The sequence below is a fragment of the Phascolarctos cinereus genome, unplaced genomic scaffold, assembly GCF_003287225.1.
Source record: "Phascolarctos cinereus isolate Bilbo 61053 unplaced genomic scaffold, phaCin_HiC Scaffold_726;HRSCAF=1367, whole genome shotgun sequence".
NCBI classification, from domain to species: Eukaryota; Metazoa; Chordata; class Mammalia; order Diprotodontia; family Phascolarctidae; genus Phascolarctos; species Phascolarctos cinereus.
Window position 1 is genome coordinate 418463668 of NW_027556098.1, and position 24264 is coordinate 418487931.

The 24264-nt window shown below is 45.3% G+C and overlaps 1 protein-coding gene across 1 annotated transcript; it reads right to left on the bottom strand.

Annotated features, from left to right (window-relative positions):
* Positions 1-1327: 1327 nt before the first annotated feature.
* Positions 1328-24264, bottom strand: LOC110219747 (uncharacterized). The gene is made up of 6 exons (XM_021003374.2): positions 23862-24264; positions 18111-18235; positions 17564-17652; positions 11767-11893; positions 10687-10785; positions 1328-7934 (listed from the first exon to the last, which is right to left on the bottom strand). Coding segments are annotated over exons 2-6 (2229 nt in total). The 5' UTR covers positions 18112-18235; positions 23862-24264; the 3' UTR covers positions 1328-6021.

Here is a 24264-nt window from a genome sequence, read left to right on the forward strand (position 1 = left end):
CCAAGCCTTCTTTCAGCTAAAGACAAGGCTTATTAGAACATCTGCCATATTGGCCAGACTCTTAAGGAACCTAAGCATTTGTATTGCTAATGCAAGCAGGCCAGAATCTTAAGAATCTGAGCAGTGGCTAGATTATAAGACTCTGAGCTTGCGGTTAGATTTTAAGAATCTGAGCCTGTGGCTAGATTTTAAGAATCTAAGCATTGGCTAGATTATAAGAATCTGAGTTCTCATTGTATTTCTTGATCAACATTCAGTCTGCTTCAAATTTCAGTTTTTTTGCTGGATCAGGTATGTGGGAACCTGGGAAACATGATTCCCCTTCAGGCAGCTATCTTCACTGGAAGTCCTAAAGACATATGCTTTGACACAAAGCTTTTAGCAAAGACAGAAATGTGGAAATATTACATGCTACATCTTCCCAAACAATGAGGTAACAAAATAGAAAAAAGCCCCCAGAACACCATTTTTAAAAAAAAGTCCAGAGAGGCCTAAAAAGTAAACAGTTAAGGTAAAGAACAGCAAACAGCTAGCTGTTAATAAAATGTAAACCATTACCTACCAATACTGCAGCATGATATGGTGAAAGGATCACTGGCTTTGGTCTCAGGATGTGGGTTTGAATCTTAGCTCTGCCACTTATTCTGTGACCTAGGGCAAATCACTTCTCTTCTCTGGCCTGTTTCCTCCTTCACAAATAGAAGAGTTTGAATTAGACAGCCTCAAAGGTAGATTCCGGTAGCCATAGTCAAGTGATCAAGCATATATTAAGGGTTTTCTATGTGCCAAGCTTGCTGCTAAGCAGTAGGAATGCAAATACAAAGTAAGTCCCTCAAGGGTCTTACATTCCAATGGGGCGATAATACACATAAAAAGAAGCTGAAAGGTAGTGAGGAGGAGTGTGGACAGAAGGAATGGTGTGGGGAATCTGAAGGCAGGCCTATGAAGACACAGCTGGTGTGGGCACTTTCCTTAAAATGGAGTTTCTGGGAGGAACCAAAGTCAGAAGGGGGTGCGTAAGGGCCAAGGACACTTCCAGGGTGAGAAGGCTGTTGCACGATGGAGAAAATGCCAAGAACCAGGAGCGGAGGCTGGTGAAGAAAGAAGACCGTCAGTAGCCGGTCTGGAAAGTTTCCTTAAAATGGAGGTTCTAAAGTACTCAAACTCTGGCCCCATGAAAACCTCTGAGGTAAAGTTAACCTTGGTACTGCAACCAAGTTTATAAAGGGAAATTAATTCATTGCATTTTCCTCTCTAGTTAAATCTGTGTCTGAAGACCTCATGTAAGGAATAAAACAATAAATCAAAAGACAAAACAGAAAACAAATTTGCAACCAGAGTAACACCTTTATTTTTCAGTTTAATTTTAACAAAGACAAATCACAGAGCAGCCAAACTTAGGCTGAGAAAGGGGAGACACAACCAAGATAAGAGAAGGTTCAACAACCAGTATGGTTCTCTGCTCATGACCCAGGAAAGAGTTAAATGAAGGATTTCCCACAGTCCAAGTGGCCAAACTGAGAAGGTGACTTGATCAAACCCATTCATTCCAAGGGAAGAAACAGGGTAGATGAGTCAATGAATTGATTACCAAAAAAACCCCAAAAACCAAACAATAAAAGCAGGGTTAAGTAGGTTCTTGCATGATCTTCAACAAGTAAGCAGACCCAGCAATAGACAGGATTTGCTAACTACAGAGAAGAGATGGTGAGGTGTCTAGCTCTTTAAGGCAAAGGCTGGCTTGATTCTGAAATTAGATAAATAACGCTGGCCAAAAAAAGTTACCGAACAATTTTAATGAATTTTTAATTAATAATCTAAGCAACTAGCATAAAGCAGCAGCAGAACACAGTGACTAGTTTTAATGCCCCCTTTTGAGTCTTCTCTTGCCCAGGCTCACATGCCTCATTCCTTCCACTGGACCTCACATGACACAGACCCTAGGGCCCTTCACCACCCTGGCTGCCCTCTTCTAGATGCTCTCCAGGTTTATTAATGAGCAAAACATAGCAGGACTAAAACTTCCCTATTCCTGGGAGTGAAGCCTTTCAATACAGCTGAAGACACATTTGGTTTCTGACTGCCATACCACATTGTTGACTCCCATTGAGCTCACAGGCCATTATAAATGTGTATGACTTTACATTTATCCCTACCGAAATCCAACTTAAGTCCAGATCCTTTCATGTCCTGTCACCCACTGCTTGCCTCTTCACCAGCTCTGCATCCTCTGGTGAACAGGCCACCACTATCCAAGGCATTGATGACATTCGCTGATAATGGTATGGTCATCTAACCCACAGTTCCAGCTCCTTCCTGAGAATAGTACAAGACACTTTGGTCAAATGTTTTGCTAAAACCCCAGGTAAATTATATTCTCAGCATTATCGTCATCTACTAGCTTAACAACATTGTTAAAAAAAAGGGAAACGAGATGATATGGCATAAGTTTGCAGACTGTTCTCTCCCTTTTTGAAAATCAGGTCCTTTACCCTTTCCTAATCTCATGTTACTGCTTCCATCTGGGCCAGAAGGGCTGACTCCATCAAGGACAACTAGGTGCTACCTTACTATCCTCTTACCAAGCCCAAGTATCAATAGAGTAGTCATTTCCCCTGCAAAGTTCATTCTCTTTGGATAAGAAAATGCAAAATGAGAACAGAGCGGCCATGCTCTGCGGTCCGTTATCACGTTGCAAGCAAACACATCCATATTTCCATCCTCCTCTTACTCCTAATGTAACTAAAAGAACCTTTTTTGGTTGTCCTTGACTTCCCTTATCACCCACAGCTCATTCAGAGCTTTTAGCATTCCTGCAAATATACATTTTAATAAATCCAGGCTTTTGTTAATCCTAATACCTATGTTACAATCTTCTTTACACTGGTCTTTTAAAAAAATTAGTTGGTAAGGATTCTACGCATTCACTTAAGTCTCTCATTTTTCCTCCTCATTGGAATGGTTTTCCTTTGTGTCTTCAGAATTTCGTTTTTGAACATTTCTAATCCCTTAGGATCCTACTGCCCCTTTATAATCTGCTTTTTCCAATTTCCAATCGAAATCCAGGGCACATGTCAGACTAGCAGACTAAGCCAAGATTTCCTCTAGTCTACCATAAACTCCAGAAATAAACTAAAGAAAACACTAACTAATAAACACAGAAGAGATTAAGTGTACTTTTTAAGATCATAAACCTAGTCAATGTGAGAACCTGTAATTTAAGCTCAGGTCTTTTCTTACTGTAAACTCACAGCTCATGCAATGATAGCACACCGCTTTTCTATCAGATTATGATCATGTAGGATTTAGAAATACGGGACACTTGAGTTGCTGGGGGTGGGGAGGCCTGCAGAATCGCTCAACCACTGTGTCTCAATACTCCCAAATTACAAGGGAGGAGAAATGTTATACCACAGAGAGAAAGGGCCTGGTCCTTCAGCCCAGCCCAACTGATCAGACTGGGCCAATGATCCATACCATATTTCTGGACTAGGACCTGGAAGAGAATGGGAGATCCATCAATCAATAAGCATTTACACATCTACCACATGCCAGGCCCTGTTCTAGGCAGGAATACAAATAAATACAAAATCATGAAGCAACGCCCACTCTTAAAGAGGTCACATTCTAATGAGACAAGCACATATATAAATATATACAGAACAAATAAATACAAGATGGAGTGTTATGTCACATGTGAAGAACAGAGAGGCCAATTTGCCTGGATTGCAATTTGCAATGGGAGAGAGAGCAAGACTGGGGAGACAGGTTGGGGCCAGGTTGTAAAAGGTTTTTAAAGCTAGCGTTTATTTTATCCAAGGCAACAGGGAGTCAGTGGAATTTGAGAAGAGTAACAGATTGGTGTTTGAGGAAAATAATTTTGATAACTGTGTGGAGGATGGCATAGAACGTGGAGAGCCTTCAGGTAGCAAGACTGATTAGGACGCTATTGTAATAATCTAGACAAGAAGTGACAGGAGCTTGAACTGTGAGATGTCAGCGATGTCAATGATTCATAGCAGTAGGCCCATATTCAACTCTGGGAAAAAGGGAAAGCTTCAGGACTGACTGCTTGAAACGCTTGGTGAACCTCACTATCCCACAGACCGTTACCTAGACACCTGCCTGAGGCACTCTCTACTAGTACTGCTTGGAGACAGATCCTCGCTTCTTACATGCCCCCTTGTTGTTTCTGGTTACCAATGTGATTTGGAGGAATGGAGGGAGGGGTTGGGGATGCAGCATCTTTACTGGCTAAACTGAAAGGGAGGATTAACTAGATTACATAGACTAGCTAGGGTACTGAGCCTTAACCTCTTCTCCCATCTTGATGACCTCAATGGGCTGCCTGGGAAGTAACTATTGTTCAGTAATGTTTAGTGAATAGTCTTTAGTGAATGTGAATGAACACATGCTCACAAAATGAGTACAGGCTTCTATCCCACTGTGTAAAAGGGCAGAGCAAATGACACAGGGCTCCTTTCCTCTGACAGTTGAGGTAACCCAGTGATATTCGTGTCATTTGGGCATCTAATCTAAACTGGAACTTTCTACTCCAGCTAAGGATATCCTAGAGCAAACACTGCTCTATATTTATGATGCAACACATGGCCTCACTGTCTTCTATGGACTGTGATCTTGAAAGGTTATTTCAATGACATATTTGGTGAGGGTTCCCATGTGGGATTTTCTGAAAGGATGCAAGTTAGCTGAGCATATCAATGGTAACCCACAGAATCTGTACCCTGATCAAATTAATGAGATTCTGTTATATGAATTATGGAACCATCCAGCAGGTCAAAGTTTGGACCCAGGACCCTGAAAAGAAGTTATACCTGAAATAAGGAATGTTTGTGTAATGTTGGCTCCTGTCTCACCCCGGGGTTTACCTTGGGAACACAACACTTTGGCTCATCTGGTTCTAATCTAGGGGTCTTCAGATCCCTTGCCAGCATCAATATAACATGGCATGAAACACAAAAACAAATTACACAAAGAATACACAAAAGAATTATACCTAGATTTTCTTCTCTGTCAAATCTCACCTTTCCCAGAACTTGTATGTTGTTCCAAAGGTATCAAAAGTGAAGCTGAGGTGTGCACGTGCAGGGAAGGAATGTAGGGTTGCTAGACTGCCAAATAACTGACAGCCAGCCACTCACCACCAGTGAGTCTCACCTGCCTTTGCTGGAAACTTCACTTTCCCTCGCAGCTGGAGGAAGAACCAAAATACCTCTTCTTGTGCTCTATGTCCCATCTTTCAGTACCAGAGGTAGTTAAACCAGGTAATCTTCAAGTTATCTTCCAGTTCTAACATTCTATCATTCTTTTCAGGCTACTGGCCAGGGCAACAAAGCACATGTAAAGTGGACCCATCTGGGCCCGAGAATGATTAATGTAAACATAAGACAAACATGAAGACGGGTACTCTCACCATTACGCATCCTCCTGCTATGGGCAGGAAAGTCACCTTACCGTCATTTATCTGTCGTGTTTTGTTTCTTTGCTCTAAGCTACCAAGTTTTCTCCTTTTTGCTAATATTTTAGTGGGTTTTCTAAAATTGTGGTCTTGTGGTATATGTGTTCTTTCAAAACCTGCTCTTATGCAATTGAACTGCTAGATAATGTCAGTTAAAAATGTGTATTCCAGCAGAAAGGGACATGAAAGTTTTATATTTTATTATAGCTACTTTTCTGTCTCAAATCCCCAAATAGCGTACCTTGGGAAAAAACGTAACATTTTTGATTCTTAAGGTGACCAGATTATCTTAAGTATTCCCCAAATTATTAAAGCCACAGTTAACCTGCATGAATTATCTAACAAATGAAATACACACCTAAAATCTGGCCCATGTTCATTATGTTCATAAGGCTTTTCTCAAGTGTGTATTTTCTGAATTAGCTTTCTCTATGGTTTATGACGGTTACCTTCTCAAATCATTGTATTTATGGGGATTCTCACTGGTATAAAAGTCACTGATTTTCTATAATATGTTCCCTCTAGCTGAAAGCTTTCCCACATTAATTATATTTAAAGGGCTTCTCTCTAGTATGAATTTTCTTATGTGCATTGTATGTTTGCTTCTGCCTGAAGGCCCTTCCGCATTCATTACATTTGAAAGGTTTCTCTCCAGTATGAATTCTCTCATGTTCGATGAGGTAGTCCCTCTGAGTAAAAGCTTTTCCACATTCGTTACATTTATAGGGCTTCTCTCCTGTGTGAGTTCTCAGATGTTTACTGTAGGATGTATTGTAACTAAAAGCTTTCCCACATATGTTACATTTATAGGGCTTCTCTCCAGTGTGGACTCTCTGATGAATAATAAAGGATCCCCTCAGATTGAAGTGTTTCCCACATTCATCACAATCATAGTGCCTCTCCTGAGTATGCGTTTTCTGATGTACACGGAAGTATCCCTTATTTCTGAAGGTTTTTCCACAGTCAGTACATGTGTAACGTTTCTCTCCATGTTTTTCCTGATGAGCACTAAGGCCTCCACTATCTCTGAAGGCTTTCCCACATTCACTGCACACAAATGGTTTCTCTCCAGTATGAATTCTCTTATGTACACTCAGGTGACCCCCATTTCTGAAAGTTTTCCCACATTCATGACATTCAAATGGTTTCTCTCCAGTATGAATCATCTTATGCATTTTGAGGCTTCCTTTCTGGCTGAAAGTTTTCCCACATTCAATACACTTGTGGAGCTTTTCTCCAGTATGAATTCTCTGGTGGTAAATAAAAGATGCTTTGTCAGTGAATTCTTTCCCACAATCATTACATTTATATGGTATCTCTCCGGTGTGAATTCTCTTATGTTTCATAAGGTATGTCCCACGACTGAAGGCCTTTCCACATTCATTACATGTATAGGGTTTCTCTCCTGTATGAATTCTTTCATGCTGAATAAGGACATAATTGTTGCTGAAGGCCTTCCCACATTCATTACATTTATAGGGTTTTTCTCCAGTGTGAATCCTCTGATGTTCACTAAGGTTTCTCAGCTGTCTAAAGAGTTTCCCACATTCATTACATTCAAAGGGTTTCTCTTTACTATGAGTGCGCTTATGTTCACTAAGGTGTCTAGACTGACCAAAGGTTTTCCCACATTCGTTGCATTCATAGGGTTTCTCTCCAGTATGAATCCTCTGGTGTTGATTAAGGTGACCTTTCTGGCTAAAGACTTTCCCACACTGACTACATTTATAGGGCTTCTCTCCGGTATGGATTCTCTGGTGTTTAATGAGGTATGAATCAATGCTGAAAGCTTTTCCACAGTCATTACACTTGTAAGGTTTCTCTCCAGTATGGATTCTTTGGTGTTGAGTAAGATGTGCCTTACGCCTGTAGGCTTTCCCACATTCAGTACATTCAAAGGGCTTCTCTCCAGTATGAATTCTCTGATGTGCAATAAGGCATGATCTGCTCCCAAAGGCTTTCCCACAATGACTACATTTAAGGTGTTTCTCTCCAGGGTGTATTCTCCGATACTGAAAGAGGTCTGAATGATAATTGAGAGGCTTCTTAGATTTAAACTTACAAAGTTTCTTCCCTAAGGCAATCTTATTATGCTTAATAACTTCTGAGGACTGTATGAAGGTCTTTCCAATGGTATCAGACTGACTTTGCTCTTCTCCTATAGTAGCATTCTGTTTTGGAACAAGAATTGACCCTACAGTGAAGCTTCTCAAAGAAGTGTTACATTCAGGAACACTCAACTCATTAGAAATTATTCTTTGACTGACCAAAACTTGTTGAGACCATCTCTCCTGATTTTGCCTCTCCAAAGTGACCCCAGAATCCCAATCTTCTGGTAACCTGGAATCCCAGATGGCATTTTCTGAACATCTCTCCTTGGACAATTCTCTTACAGAAATGCCCTGCTTTGAAGCTGACTCCTTTGTTTCAAATCTGGTCTTCCAAATAACAGAATCTGAAATAAACAAATAAGTATGAACATCTATATTTCTTTGTGTGACAAGAAAAGAAGCTGCTGTCTGGTCATGTTCTAGACTGTTTGCCTAATCAAGAACACCAGCTCTGGAGTCAGACGACCTATTTATCAGAAAGGAAAAATGAGCTAACCCTAGAAACTACAGTCAGGTGACACACAGGTTTTACACTTAGCTCCTCTATTAAAAACATCAATTTAAAAAAGATTCCTCCATGAACATGCTGAAGAAATATTAATTGGTCAATAGTTGGACAGCCTGTAACTTTGTAACTGGCTGAACTGTTTAATTCTCAAAGGCTAGTGAATAATGGATTATTAACCTGGGATTATGCCCTTTGGCTCTATACTTTTTCCCTTTACTCTTCAATATTTATTAAATTTAAATCAAAATACAGAAGCACCTGTATCAATTTTGGATTTTAAAATTATTTTATTTAAAAAATTTTACTGCTAAATTTTGTTTCAACATATTAATCTCCAATGGAAATTCCCACTATTTACTGATCCTTACAACTAATCACACATATACTGTAATACTTTAATCAGAAGCCTCATGCAGATGGTAGAATGTGAGCTGGCACACCTTCCCCTGAAGCTCCAGGGCCCAGGGGGATGAGAAGCAGGGGGCAGGGAAATGCTGATGCTCCAGTGATGCCAACCCTATTGGATGCGGAAGCCAGGACGTCAGCAAGGAAGCCCTGAGCCCAGGTGACCATGGAGGCCTTAGACCTCACGCCTGAGGAGAGAGGTGAGGAGGACAGAAGGTTGGGGCTGGAAGCTGCTCAAGACAGCACACCCTGAGGGCTCAGGGGTGGGCTGGCGGGCAAGGCCATGGTCCAGCAGGTCAGTAGTCCATCTTGACTCTCATCTTTGCTTGACCCTCAGCCCCGATCACGTACACGACCTCTTTGGGGTCATGACTAGTTATGGAGGGAGGCAAAGCCAGGGTGGCAGAGTCAGACTGAGAGCACAGGAATTGGTCAACAGCTTCAAAGGCTAAATAAGGGCCCAGAGCGGGCTTGGTGTGTGTGCATACACATCTGTGGCCGGACACTGGGATGGCAACTAAGGAGGCTGATGAAATGAGGGTGCCTACTGCCAAGAAGGCATCTGCACAACTACGTCATCTCCAAAGAAGATAGGAAGACTACGAGCTGGGTCCTCAACCTCTGGAACAAGGACAGGAGCGGGGCACACACTGAATAGACCTTGAGAAAGGCTGTGCCACTGAATGCTGGTGACAGAGGAAGGGGCTGAGGGTGGCAGTGATGAGCTGGCCCTGTGGGTCAGGCTGTGGTCAAAGAGCCGTGGCTCTCTAGACAGAGGACTGGGAGGAACGCCATGTTGTCTGCTTTAGGTGAGGAGGCATAAGGAACAAGTTCTGTAAAATCTGTGGATGGTGGAAGTTAAGACGACTGAGTTGGGGGGCAGGGGGGAAGGTCCAAAGGGCACAGTGAGATGGGCTTGGTGGTGGATGAACTTTATGGAGCAAGGGATGAAAGTGGTGTGGAAATGCTTCTGACAGAGCGTCAGAGGAATGGCACATAAGCTCCAAGCAGGACAGTTCTGTTTTGTTCTTGTTGATTCTGATGCACTGCCAAACATCCAGAAGAGGGCCTGAAGATCATGCCCTATGATGGCAGCTCGAAAGAAGGGAAAGGTGAGTCAGGAGGAGACTCCACAGGCCATGACAGCTGTTATCATGTAGAAGAGACCCACTTAATTTGGCCCCAAAGAAGATGTCACGGTCGCAAATGAAGTAACTCAGGCTCAATGGGAAGACAGACTTCCTAACAAAAGGAGCTGCCTCAGATATGAACAGGCTGCCTTGGAATGGTGGGTCTGCTCTCAACGCAGGCTTCTCCAACCAAATGCTGGGTAACTAACGACCAAACGGAGATCACAGATGCTTGAGGTGCGGAGGAAAGTGGGAGTCTAACAGCAAGTGTGTGAGTGTTGGGGGGAAAGGAGGTAAACAAAACTTGTTTCTTTAAAGTACCAGCCAGCCCTAGCTACATCTGAAGACAGAAAGAATGGAATACATGAAGAGGGAGATATAAAGAAGATAGTGTTGGCTTCTTCGGGGCAGGAATGCATTTATTTTAGTACCTTAAGCTCTAGTCGGGGCAGCGAGGTGGCACAGTGGATAGAGTGCCTGCCCTGGAGTCAGGAAGACAGGAGTTCAAATCTGGCCTCAAATACTTACTAGCTGTGGGATCCTGGGCAAGTCACTTAACCCTGTTTACCTCAGTTTTCTCATCACAAAAATGAACTAGGCAAAGAAATGGCAGACTGCTCTAGTATCTCTGCCAAGAAAACTCCAAATGGGGTCATGAAGAGTCAGGCACAACTGGACCACAACAAACTCTGGTATCTTACACAGGTCCCAGACCACAGTATTCATTTAATACCTCCAGAATGAAGAGGAGAAAATAAATACGGAGGGGCGAAAGGCTGAGATCCACAGTCCAGAAGGGTGAACATCAGAGAAAAGGAACAAAAGGAAGACAAGAGGAGAAGTGTTACATATTTGTTCAAGCTCAAGAGGGCCTATAGGAGATCCCAGGGACAACAGATAACCAGTAATTAGACCAAATTCAACTGCCTCCTGGTGCTGGGGCCTTTGAGGAAGGTTCCCCACCTACCATTTCAAAGGGACTCCAACGTTACTGACTAAGTTCCTGCTGGCAAGGACTACAATCGGTCTGCTTTCACTCACTCACTCACCCACCTTGACAAATGCCTCCCAGGGCTTCTCTCTCTGTTATCCATGGTGCTTCTCCTCTCTCCAACTGGGAGATCACATGAGGTTTGGGGGCTGGCAGTCCTCCTGGTAGGGAAAGAAATAGCAAAGTGCTGAGAACAGAAATCCATCTCAAAATTCACTGCAGCCCCTTTGTCTTTAACAAAAATGGGGCAGGCAGAGATTAACACCAAGGGTGCTCTTAGGCAATATGGAGGTCAGATCACCGAGTCCATGGGATCAGAGATTTCCAGCTGCAGGGGCCCATAGGAGGGGCCTGTAAGGGCCATGTGGTCTCACCCCTTCATTGCAGAAGCAAAAAAATCAGTTTATTTTGATCCTGCCAAGAGGAAGGGAAATCTTTCAAGCGTGCAGGGATCTGCACTGGGATTTCAGGAGAAAATATCTGCCCTGAGGGAACCCAACACAGGAAGTAACCCAAAGCTGGGATTTCTGCTTGCATAAATCTAAAACTGTTCCTTGGGGCCAGGAAAGAGCAACAATGAGATCCCCCATTACTAGAGGGGCAAAGAGGCAGCATGGTGCCACGGCCATCATGCCGCTCTTGGAACATAAGCTCCTCCAAGGCAGGAACTCTTTCACTGGTGAGTCTGTATTCTCAGCACCGAGCACAATGCCTTACATCTCAGACGTACTCAATCCATGCTTGGGAAAGTCGGGGAAGACCTGTATTCAAACAGTTGCTCAGACACTCCTAAAGTATGGGGCCAATGGAAAGACATCTAGTGTCTGTCTCTCATGCTTGGCACATGGAAGCCCTTTTATAAAGGACTGCTGATCTGCAGACTCGCTGGAACTGAGGTTTCCTCCTCTGGATGACTGCAGGGGATGATTACAGTACTGACCTCACAGGTTTGGGGTAGGATCAAATAAGGAACCAGAACTTAACCCCTGAAGTACAATACAAATGTCAGCCATGGTCCCCATTACCATCATCATTCACGACTATCCCTGAACACTAAGGTAAAACCCAGCTTGGCACTTCAGCCAGGCCACAAGGCTAGCCCAACAGACAGATGCCAGCTCACAGGGGCAAGCTGTCCTTACCAAGGGAGACAAAGTTCTGGTAGTTCTCCAGCATCACCTCCCTGTACAGGTCCTTCTGGGCCGGCTCCAAGCGCCCCCACTCCTCCTGGGTGAAGTCCACAGCCACATCCTGGAACGTCACCGATTCCTGAAAGAGCCAACATTTCTGCTCACTCAGGAACCATCCATGAGGCGGAACACGAGGGTGACAGGAAGCAGGCTGGTTCTAGGAGTTGTGCATGTGCCATCTCTAGAGTTTCTAGAGGCCTCATCTTGTGCAAAACCCTACTGTCACAGAGTCAGCAGTCACAGCAGCAATCACTATCAAAACCCCTTTCTAAACAGACACACGTGTTAAGCAAGGCCCACTCCCAACTGACACATTTTAGGCAGAATAAAGAGGATGGCCACAAAGAAAATTAATATGATATATGTATATGGTAAGGTGTCACTAGCTCTAATGAACATCACCTTGTTCTCTCTTCCAAATGACTGCTTCCGTTATTACAGGTGTCCAGAAGACAGATATATTCTGCTGGTTGCAGGAGGAGAGGGGGGAAAAAATCCGCCCATTACAGAAGGGTGGATCAGGAGAGCAGTTAGTGAGACTAAGTTTTCATGGTGACTACATTTTACTGGACCTTAAGGAACAGGAGAAATTTAATGAGACAAAAATGCGAGCAGGAAGGGCATCAGAGCCCTGGAAAACAGCAGGAATCAAGCCATACAGGCAAAGCAGTGGAGGATGGCCTGCGGTCTAGCTCACAAGGGAGAAAAGAGATAAGATTGGAAGATTAGGGAATGCTAGCCTCTGGCATGAATTATCAAGTGAAGGAACAGCACACAACGGGCATGAAGCAGAATTCTGGGGCAGGGCCACTCAGGCAGCGCCATGATGGACAGGCTGGCTGGGCAGAGAAGAAAGGTGGGACTCCTCTTCCACCGCCTACAAGTACCCAAAGACAAGTATCATGTCTGCTAAGGGATACAACCCTCCAGGCACCTGAGCCAGCTTAGAGGCATCCTGGCTTTAGAAGCAGGTCGACCCAGGGTGAAGGGGCCTCCTCAAGCCCTCCTCCCTGCCAGTGAGGATCCATGTGGAACCCCTCACTCTTTCTCTGAGCCTGCTTCCACCTGCTCTAATCTCAGCATAATTTCTTGATAAGAGAGATTAGTATGCCAGGTAGGCACTTCCATCCACCAGTCCTAGGAGGGTTTCTGCATCACAGCACAGCCTGGGATGGTTTAAATCATGGCATCACTTCCTTACTGTGTTCTAGCCCACTCTCGTCATACTGCACTCAGGCCTGAGCTCCCTGTCCCATCTGCAAGTGTCTGGGCCAGACTCAGTTCAGTAAGCATTTAAGAAGCGACTATTAGGTGCCAGGCACGGAGCTTGGTGCTGGGGATGCAAAGACAAAAATCAAACACCCCTGCCCTCCTGAGGCTTAAAGTCTGTCATCTCTAGGGCAGACCTATGGTCCTCTGTGGTGGCAAACACTGATCACAAGCACGGCAAGGCAAGAGGACCAAGCGTGCCATTTAATGATGTTTTTTAACTCTGGCACACCACCAAAGGGATTCTCCTTTGCTTCTCTAAACAGAAGCTGTGTGCTAGGGAAGCTAGTTGGCTTCCCAGTGGACAGTGGCTGGACCAGGACTAGGCATCAGCAAGACTTGAGTTCAAATCCAGCCTCAAGAGACTACCCAGCTGTGTGACCCTGAACAATCTGCTTGCCTCAGTTTTATCTGTAAGATGGGAATCACAATATCATCTCCCTCCCAGGTTGCTGTGAACATAAAATGAGATAATATCTGTAGAGCACTCAGTCAAGCTTAACGTGCTGTGCAAACATAAATGCTGGTTATTATGAGGGTCTGGTGGTACTGCACTCTGGGCAGAGCCCACAGCAGGGCCCTGAGAAACCTGGAAAGCTTCCCAAGGAAGATGACAAGGAGAGAGTGTGGGCTTGAGGTCCTGTGATGGGAGGCTCCTTTAAAGAATCTAGGAATGTTTAGCCTGGAGAAAGGTGAAGTACACTAGCTAGCCAGACTCCGCACAGCCTTTGTGGAAGAGGGATGAGACATGATCTCTTCTGCAGCAGAGGACAGACTCACGACTGGAGGGGAAAAACTGCAGAGGCAGATGGGAACCTGACAGAAGGCAAAATCTCCTTACATTTACCCCTGTCCAAAAGCCCAACTAGCTGCCACAGAAAGTCAAGAGCATGTTGTTACTGGGGGTGTTAAGCAGAGGCTGCATGCCAGGTCTGAAATAAGGGGATTCCTCTTGAGGTTGGGGGGAGGGGTCCCTTCCAACTCAAATTGTGTGATCTCAAGTTGGAAATCTCAACAAATAAGTTAATGTTTAAAGATCACAACAAACTGAGATTCTTTGTCCTGCGACACATGAAAAGTCTGAAAGATGTAATTTCTGGGTAATTAATAATCAAGTTTTATTAACTATGGCTAGCAGATAATTAATAAAATTACAGTTATTTGGTTTTCTCTCATAAACCAAAGGAATCACGGAGGCCACTCATGCTTATACACCCTTGGAAGAGTGGATGTTCCTGACAGATGGAAATCAAGTCTGACTGGTTAACAATTAATGAGAGAATGAATAATAACCAATTAAAGGGAGAGATGAGAAAACAAAAAGGAAAAAACCTGGATTCCCACCCCCCCTTTTAATTGGTTATTAAGAGAGAAATAATCATTTCTCTCAGTCCACTCTTTTTCCATCATAAGTAAGCTAGGAATCATCTTACTTTTTCCTTGCTTTAATCAGATGGCAGATAAAGCCTTGATGTCCAACTGGCCAGTCCCTGGGTGATGACCTTCCCTATGCTGAGCCAGGCTAGGCTTGGAAGGTAGACCTCATCTGTTGCAGGGCCTACTTCCAAAGTGATTCTAGACTGTATCTGAGAACTTGAGAATCAACTCCACGCTAACAAGAGGCGTTAAAGGAGGACTGTGTGTGGACTGCTTATTAACCAATCAAGCAGCGGGTATTTACGAAGCACGCTGTATGTGCTGGGGGCTGTGCTACGTGCTGGGGACACAAATACAAGGAGACATTCTTTACTTGCAAGAAGTTTATGTTTAAGTGGGAGAGATGATGAGTAAATAGAGAAGCAAGAACAGTCCCTGTGCTCAAGAAGCTCATGATCTAATGGGGGGAGACAACATTAAACAACCCTGGCCAAGCAAACCACAAGCGGGATAAATTGGGAAGGCAGTAAGAGTGAGGAGGACCAGGAAAGGCCTGGTAGGGAAGGGGGGATGTCACTGACCCTGGAAGGAAGCAGGAGGTGGAGACGAGCAGGCAGAGTGTTCTCGGCAGAAACACGCTGGGAGCCAAGAGTTGGAGGGTCTCGTTTGGGGAACACCTAGAAGGTCAATCTTGCTGTACTGCAGAAATATTGTGGAAGAGAGGAAGGCGTATGAAGACAGAAAAGGTAGGAAGGGGTCAGGCTATGAAAGGCTCTGGGGGCCAAAGCGAGGGTCTTTTATTTGATCCTGGGGATGGAATAATAGGGAATTTAATAAAGAGGGGGATGATGGGCCAGACCTAGGTTTTGGGATCATCGCTCGGACAGCTGAGTGGAGGACAGACTGGAGTGAGGAGAGATTTGTAGCAGGCAGACCACGAAATGGTCCAGCTGTGAGGCGATGAGCGATCAGGAGCCATGCAGCGCCAGCACGAGAGCAAAGAAGAGGCCACCTATAAGAGACGTTACGATGGCAGACTTAATAGGACTTGACAACTGTTCAGACAGAGGGAGGTACGAAGTGAGAGGATCCCAGGATGGCGTGGAGGTTGGGAGCCTGGTGCCCTGGACTGTAACAGGGAAGTTTGGAAATGGGTTTGTGGAGTTAGCTTTGGACATGTTGAATTTAAGGTATCTACAGGACATTCAGTTCAAGGTGTATAACAGGCAATCAGAGATGTGAGACCGGCGGTCCAGGCTGAACCCATGGCAGCTGATGAGATCATCAAGTGAATGAGTACGGAAGGAGAAGAGGGTGTAGGACAGACCCTCGAGGAACCCCCACCGTGAGAGTGACATGGATGACCAGCTAGCAAAGGAGACAGAGGAGAAGAACCAGCAAAGACTCAAGGAGAAGGCGGCTGGTCACCAGTGTCAAAGGCTGCAGAGAGGTCAAGAAGGATGAGGACTGAGAAAAAGCTGCTGGATGTGGCAAGGAAGAGATTGGTGGTAACTTGGAGGCAGCAGTTTTGGCTGAATGATGAGGTCCTAAGGCAGACTGCCGAGAGTCTGGAACAGAGAGGAAGTGGAGGCACCTGTTGTAGACGGCCTTCTCCTGGCACTGAGCCATAAGAGAGGGCTTTGTGGGGATGGAGGGATATGGGCACATTTGTAGGGAGAAGGGAAGCAGCCAACAGAGAGAGACTGAAGAGAAGGGAGAGACTGGGGATGAGAGGGGAAATCTGCTGGTGATGACGGCATGGAACAGGACCTGTTGTGCATGCAGCGGGGGCTGCCTTGAGAAACACAAAATAGTGAGATACAAGGAAGTTTGGGAGGGAGACGCTAGCGGCATATGGGGGGGGATCACACAGAAGATGACTCTGACATAATTATGGGAGGATCTCTTTGTTAAGAGTCTGGGGGAAAGGAGGACAGAATGGCAGATTGTGCTGAGGGTTTTTTTTTTAATTTCATTTAATTTTATTTTTAAGCAATTGGGGTTAAGTGACTTGCCCAGGGTCACACAGCTAGTAATTGTCAAGTGTTTGGTCTGAGGCTGGATTTGAACTCAGGTCCTCCTGACTTTAGGGCTGATGCTCTATCCATTGGGCCACCTAGCTGCCCCTTGAGGAGTTTTGAGATTAAAAAAAATAGAAAAAAGGAAGCGGCTCCCCTCCCATCCCCATCAAATGGTCTCAGAAATAAAGGGACAGGGAAAGTCCTAGCTGAAGGAGAGACAGGAAGCACAGGGAGGCTTCAGGAGGGAAGAGAAGGTTTGGAATAGCTTTGGGGGAGTGAGACAGGGATTCCATTCTGCCTTGGGGCAGTGGGGGCCTAGGTGAGGCTGAGCAAAATAGATCTGTCATGTATCTGGTCAGGACAGTTGTGTGCAAATTCCTTCCACTGTGTCCAGAGGTCAGAGGAGGGACTGGGGACGTGCACCATGTGGGACCTCAGATACATACCAGCTGTGTGACCCCTTGGAGGCTTAGCTACCAAGGTATACAGGGGGCTGGGGTCTATATAAATACAGAAGATCCCCAACAGCCAAATCACAAATCCTTGACGTACTGTCCATTCCATTACAGTCTTACTGATCTGACTTTCCATTTGGAAAAAATGCCTAATAATTACTTTTTCTTCTGATATGTATTTTTTCTCCCCAACAATAAGGACTTGGTTTATTTCACAGCATTTGGCTCAGCACAGTATACAGCTGGTTCAATGAACAAGCAAATGATCCCCAGGAGAAAGAAGGGCACTAAGAAAAGGGGAACACTTCTGACATACTGAGGCTGAATGGAAAGAACACAGGGCAAGGAGCGTGGAGACCTCAGATCTTACACAATTTCTGCAACAGGTGACTCTGAATGAAACATTTTACTTCCCTGGACCTCAGTTTACCGTTATGTCAGAGAAGAGGGTTGGACTCTAGTCCTAACATCCATGAGCTCTATGAAGTCCATGTAGCCAGAGCCATTAAAAAGAGACCATTCAAGGCTTTGGTCATCCCCGAACAGGACTTGAGAGTGGAGGGGCCAGGGGAAAAGGGAAAGAGGAACAAAGCGGAATGTCAGGAGAGAGAAGAAACCATAACTCACCAGGGACCTGGCCATCAGGAGCCCAGAAGTCATTCCCTCCTCCTCTACTCCCCTTTCTTGGGGAAGGGCAGAATCTGGAGAACCCAGCACTGAAGGAAAAGAAAGAATTCATGAAGGAGACCAATCCGTGCCTGGCGGTTCCAAATTCATCAGGGTGAAATGACAACACTCTAGCCAAGATGTGAGAGACCCAGGATCCCTACAGAGTCGGAGATCGAAAGGCAGCCTAGAATCAGAATCCTCAGGGCCCCAAACCTGCCCCTCTGGTCATGTAGTAGGTACCACGGGACTGAACTCTGGCTGCAGAATTGGGACATGCCAGTTGAATTTTCAGGTTCTGTGTGATGCTGAGTGTGCAAATCAGTCTCTTTGTGTCTCAACTACCTATTAATGAAACAAAATTTTCAGTCCAGTCATTAGCTGACATGATATGTGAAAAAATGAGTTTGCTGAATTCTTTGGAAAAAGCTGTTTGACAGCTCTTGGCAAACATGTGGCCCACAGAGTAGGAGGCTCAGTTGAGAGAAAAGAGCATCAGAACACTTACTTCTGGGGCCACTGTTGCTCAGACAGGACGTAAGGAGGGCTCCAGCCACTGTGGCCAGGAGACTGGACTAGGTCACAACTAGATGAAATGATAAAGGTCTCAGCTCTGAGGTTCCCCCGCACACACTGAAAATGAACAAAGACGACAAAAGTTGGGAAGGGTCCACGTAGAGAGCTTCAGAAAGACAGACACATTGATACATGACTCACTCCAACCATTACAGAAAGCAAATGACTAAACTGTCCATACTATTTCACTCAGACATTCCAAAGCCAAACACATGCCCCAACAAGGTCAGGGACAGAAAGGCAGTTCCACGTACACCAAAATATTCACAGCAGCATCTTTTGTGGTAGCAAAAAACTGGAAACGAAGCAGATGTTCACTGACTAGGGAATGGCTACACAAATTATACTACATAAATGTAATGGAATGTTAGAGTGTTTTAATTAAAAGTGAGCATGGAGAATTTAGAGAAACATGGGAAGACTTCTACGATGGAAGTCAAGAAAGCAGAACCAGGAAAACCACAGACACAATGACTGCGACAAGGACTATATAAGGAGCTAGAGTCTCTGCTTTAGGACATATGAAAAACAAGACCTCGGAGGTCTGGTCCTGGCTTAGCTACAACAAAAATTACATCATGCACTAGCTGGAGAGCGGAAAGGCTGGATCAAGCCTGACCTCCTTAGGAATGAGGGAGGAAGAAGGTGGGAATAAGATTACTGAAATGAAAGGAACAGTCAGTGTTAGAGGTTTGGGAACAGACAGACACGCTAACGTAACACTGGGGCAATTGTGAATTATTACAACCATTCTGTAAAGCAATTTGGAATTATGCAAATAAAGAGATCGAAAAGGTTCACATCACGTGATCCAGAGATTCCACTGCTGGGCATAGAGCCCAAGGAGTCTTGTATATACCAAAATATTCCTAGCAGCACTTTTTGTAGTAGCCAAGAACTGGAAACAAAGCAGAAACCCAAGGACTGGGCAGAATTCAACCAACTGCAGGACAGGAAAGTAACAGAATATGCCTGGGCCATCAGAAATAATGAGCCCAATGAATGCAGAGAAGGCTGGACAGACTTACGTGAATGACGCAAAGTGAAGTCAACAGAGCCAGGAAAACAAGAGACACAATGACCTCCACGAGGTAAATGGAAAGAACAAAAAACACCAAATAATCAAAACTGAATGTTGCCACGTAATGTTCAACCTTGGTCCCAAAGAAGAGATAGGACAGACACCTCCCCTGCTGCTTTGCAGAAGCTGGAGACCTTGAGTGTAGAACACTGTATATGCCGGCAGATTTGTTTTGATATGTTGGCCAGTATTGCTAAATTATTTTTTCTCTTTAAAAAAAATCTTTGTTATAATGGATGGCTTTCTGGGAGAAGAAAGAAGAAGGAACACTGGGAGAAACTGAGGTGATGTGAAAACAACAATAAAAAATCCACAAAAATCTATATACAAAAAAATAAAGACTGTGGGGCTAACAGGATGTGGAAACATCTGTTTGGTTTTTTTAAGCCTCATTAACAGAGCTGCAGTGGAGCATTATAGAAAAAGGCGAATAACTAGGAGTAAGGCAGCTGGGTGAAATATTACAGAATGCTAGACTTGGAGTCAGGAAGAACTGAGTTCATGTCCTGGCTCAGATATTTACTAGCTGTATGACCCTGGGCAAGTCACTTACCCTCTGTCAGCCTTTTTCTCATCTGCAAAATAGGGGTAACAAAAGTATCTACTTCATTACACTGCAGTGAGGGTGAAATGAGACAATAACTGTAAAGTGCTTTGCAATCCTTAAAGTGCCATACAAATGTTAGCGATTATCAAGGAGGCTTGGATTCTAGCCCTAGCTTTGTCCCCAGGGGCTAAACAAGTCACTTGGTTTTGCTCTGCATATATAAAATGATGATTCAGCCACTGCCCCACTTGCATAATGGCTTCTCACCAGGACAAAATGAGATAAAAGACATGAATGTATTTTGATAGGTGAAAGTCAGGGGCAAAGACCCACTGGCTTAAGTCCAGGATGGCACAAATGTTTTCAGGGGAGAGCTTATGGGGCGGGCTAGATGTGGGGACAAGAAAGAGACTGGGCTCCCCCCACTTCCCAAAGCAGAAACCACAAAGCAGACTCAACTCCCGCTCAAACTGGCTTAGAAGTTAGATTCTGCACATAGAAGATCTGGAAGAGGAAAACTGAAGTAGAAGTTAGGATACATCAGAGGGAGACAGGGAGAGAAAGAGGAGAGAGAGAAGTAAGGGGGGGAGAAAAGGGAAGAGGGGAGAGAGGGAGAGAGTAGGGGGGAACAGAGGGAGGGGGAGAGAGAGACAGACAACAACTAACTCCCTCTTTCACATGTAGGCCGCGCCCCCCATCCCCCCCCCCCCGACTTAGGAGACAACACAAGTGGTCCTTCATGTATGGTGTGTAAGATTCCCCTGGGGAATAGCTTCTATGCCTGAGGGCTGTGAGAAACAAACAGCTGGAGGCTGCCAACCCTCAAACATCCCCCCAGAAAATTCAGTTCAGACACAGCATCGAAACTCAGTGGTTAAGTCACAGATCAGACCAGCCTGAAGGTCTAAGGACAGAGCTGGTGGTAAGAGAGCCTAAGGGAAAACCAATTACACTGTGTGGGGAAAGGGCTACATTTAAAAAAAAATGTAGATAGAAGAAAAGGTGCACCTATCTGAAACAGACCAATGTGGAGAGGCACATGGAACTCACAAACCTGGCAAAGAGGCCTGAGAGAGGGTAGTGAGTGGGGATTTCAATTATCCAGATGCTTGCTGGGGCTCTCTCTGCTATTTCATCCTCGAAAAGTAAAAGAACCAATAGGATTCATTTCTGGACATGATTCTTACAAATATAAAGAAATGTGTTGCTCATGTGGAAGTAAAGGAAACCTTGGAGAAAAATTGCTTATTAATCTTAGAATCTGTGAAAGAGGAAAGGTAGCATTCCATGGACTAAAATTCTACAGAAGAGTCAAGCTAGGAAGAAATAGGGGATAAGAAAAAACGAAATCCTGAAAACACAAAGGGAAATGATTCTGATAGAGAAGAAAAGGGGAAGTTGGCTAGGAAGACCAATGTGGATGACAGGGAATTCACTGATCAACTCAGGTTCAGGAGACAGAAGAAATAACAGGAGGTACCAAATGATGAACACAAAAATAAAAGAATAATGTTGGGAGAACAAAAATTCAGAACAAGCTGAATTTACTGAGGTTCACAAAGGACTTTTTATTCCCTTTTTTTTTTTTTAGGCAATTGGGGCTAAGTGACTTGCCCAGGGTCACACAGCTAGTAAGTGTCAAGTGTTTGGTCTGAGGTCAGATTTGAACTCAGGTCCTCCTGACTTCAGGGACGGTGCTCTATCCACTGCGCCACCTAGCTGCCCCCACAAAGGACTTTTTAAAGGGAGGTTTTAGAGATAGTGGGTAAAAAAGGCACATCATAATGGCTTGACTCAGACTTCTGTGTTTAGCATTGGTAACCAAGGACTTGGGACAAATGTTAGGTTATGAAAGTTAACAGGAATAAAAGTAAAGTCTTACATCTGGGTTCAAAGGAATCAGCTTGAAAAGAAAAGATGGCAAGGCATGGGGGAACAGTAAGCAGTTTGTCTCAAACAAAACTCTGGGGTGTTAGTAGACTGTAAGCGCCACCACTGAAATATGGCCATATCACCACCAAGATTATATCTGGAATACTGTGTTCCATTCTGGGCACTATGTGTGTGTGTGTGTGTGTGTGTGTATATATGTGTGTGTGTGTGTGTGTGTATATATATATATATATATATATGTATATATGTATATTCTTTTTTTTTTTTAGAAAGGATACATTTTGGAAAGGATCCTGATAGGCTGGAGTTTCCTGAGGAGGGCAAGCAGGATGGAAAAGGGCCTGGGGACGTGACCATCAGTTGACAGAACTGGGGATGCTAAGTTTCAGAAGAGAAGATTCAGGCTGTGCATGACAGATAAAAATATTTGGTTTGTTGTGCTTGGACACAGAAGGTAGTACAAGGCCGCCTTTCCAGGCGGCAGGTTCCCCGGTACTGGACATTTTCAGGTGGAGGATGTCACATCACTTGTCAGAGATGTGTGGAAGGACTCCATTGAGACATATAGGTGGTCTCAGAGGTCCTTTCCAACTCTAAATCTATGATCCAATGACCTCTGAGGTTTCTTCCAACTTAGACAGTCTGTGATGCATGACAGAGTAACCATACTTCCCTTTCGACAGGACACTCATTTGATAGATAAGAAGAATGCTATAACCACAGGTTACCTGTATTACAGCAAGGCTTGAAGCAGATAGGTGGCCACAAAGTAGAAAGAACACTGGTCTTGGGAGCCAGGAAGACCTGAGTTTGAATCCTGCCTTAGTCACTTACTAGATGTGCGACCCTAGGCAAGTTTCTTTACTTCTCAGCCTCAGTTTCCTCATTTGCAAAATGGAGATAGCAATAGTGCCTACTTCATAGGATTGTTCTAAGGATTCAATGAGATAACATATGTAAAGCACTTTGCAAAGCTTCAAGCACTCTACAAATGATAGCTATTATTATTTTTAAAGTTTCTCCTTGAACTATTTGGAGACATGCAGGTAGAAAAATGTGATTATATAAATTGTTAGCAATACACTTATGTAGACTGGTTGAATAAGCATACCACAAGTGTGGCATGCTCACACCTGTCCCAAAAATTTTAGTGCAGTTTTAAGCTTTAATGGTTTGACCGCTAAACACTGCCCTAAGACCTTTGGGACACCTTGTATACACACGGGTCAATGCCAAGCTCTTCAGGGGACTGCCTCAGGGAGGTACTTGCCCATTAGGTCCAATATTTTAATCAAGGTCTTTCATGGAGGAGCTTCCTCACGTGATGAGCAAATTTGTGGATGACTCAAAATTGGGAAGGACCAAGCTGAAAGGATCAGGGCTCCCAAACAATTTTTAGTGATCGAGAACAACAGACCAAAGTCAGGAGGGTGAAATTAAATAGAGATGTACCTAGAGCCCTACAAGCGGGCCCAAAGAAGGTCAGTAAAAAAGGCTTCGGGGGCAGCTGTTGATGAGATGGCTCTGAGACCGCAGAACCCGCCCCCCCAATCCATAATTGCGGTCCTGGACCCCTCTATGACGGTTTAGCAGAAGCGTCACTATCACAATTGTGAGCTTTCCAGAACATTCAGAGAACCTGAAATTCGATCCTTCACGGGCAACGGCTTGTTTGCACACGGCATGCAAAAAGGGAGCACTGAACAAAGTTCCTGCTTCGGGTCGGGCCCGGTCTGCTCAGTGACGCTAACCTGCTCGGCTTCACTTTCCCAGAATTCCCTGGGTTGCCGTCTACCGACTACGGCCAGCCTTCACCGGCGATAATGGAGGGCGCCTGGCACACAGCAGGCGCCATACCCGCCGTAGCTATCGTCATGATCAGCCACCACTTCACTGCTGTTTACAGGCTGCTCTCGTGATATCGGTGGAGGGTCTGGGAGCAAGACCCCAAAGTGTCACAAACATTCGTTTCCCTCCCTCCCCCCGCTCCCCTCCAAAAGACCCCAAGCCGGGCACCGGACGGCCGCAGGTGTCAGCGCCGCCCGGCCGCTCCCGCCCCCAACGGTCACGTGCCCTCTCCCGCAGGATCACGTGCCCGCTCCGCAGGGTCACGTGTCCTCTCTTCCCCCCCCTTCCCCGCCCCCCCATCTCCTGGGGCTCACCGCTCTCCTCGCGCCTCAGGCCCGGCTTCTCCGCAGTCCCGGGACACGCCCCCGCCCGGCCCGCTCCTCCCGCACCTGCCCCAGCCCCTACGCGACCTCGACTGCCTCGGGACACGCCCGACTCCGGCGAGTCCGACGCCAGGGCGCCAAGGCCGCGTACGCACGCCAGCACGCACGCACTCACGCAGCAGAGCAAGCGCGCGCGCGCACACGGCCGGAGCGGAGGGGGAAGTGGAGGCGCGGCCCAGTGTTCCCGTCCCCGCCCCTTTTCTTACACGCGGTCACTTCCGCCAGAAGCCCTGCCCAACTTCCGGGGCCACGAGCTCCGGCCCCGCCCCGCCCTTCGCTGTGGGAAGACCTGCCGTGAATGGCTCAGCGGAACGTGGGGTCGTGATCCCGGCGT

Bases quoted from the DNA above. Each gene is read 5' to 3' on its own strand.
- LOC110219747 (XM_021003374.2), bottom strand. The intron at 11,894-17,563 runs GTGAGTTATGGT...TGGCTCTTTCAG, and splicing joins TCCTGATGGCCAGGTCCCTG to GAATCGGTGACGTTCCAGGA. The intron at 10,786-11,766 runs GTAAGGACAGCT...TTTCCCTACCAG, and splicing joins CCAGAACTTTGTCTCCCTTG to GAGGACTGCCAGCCCCCAAA.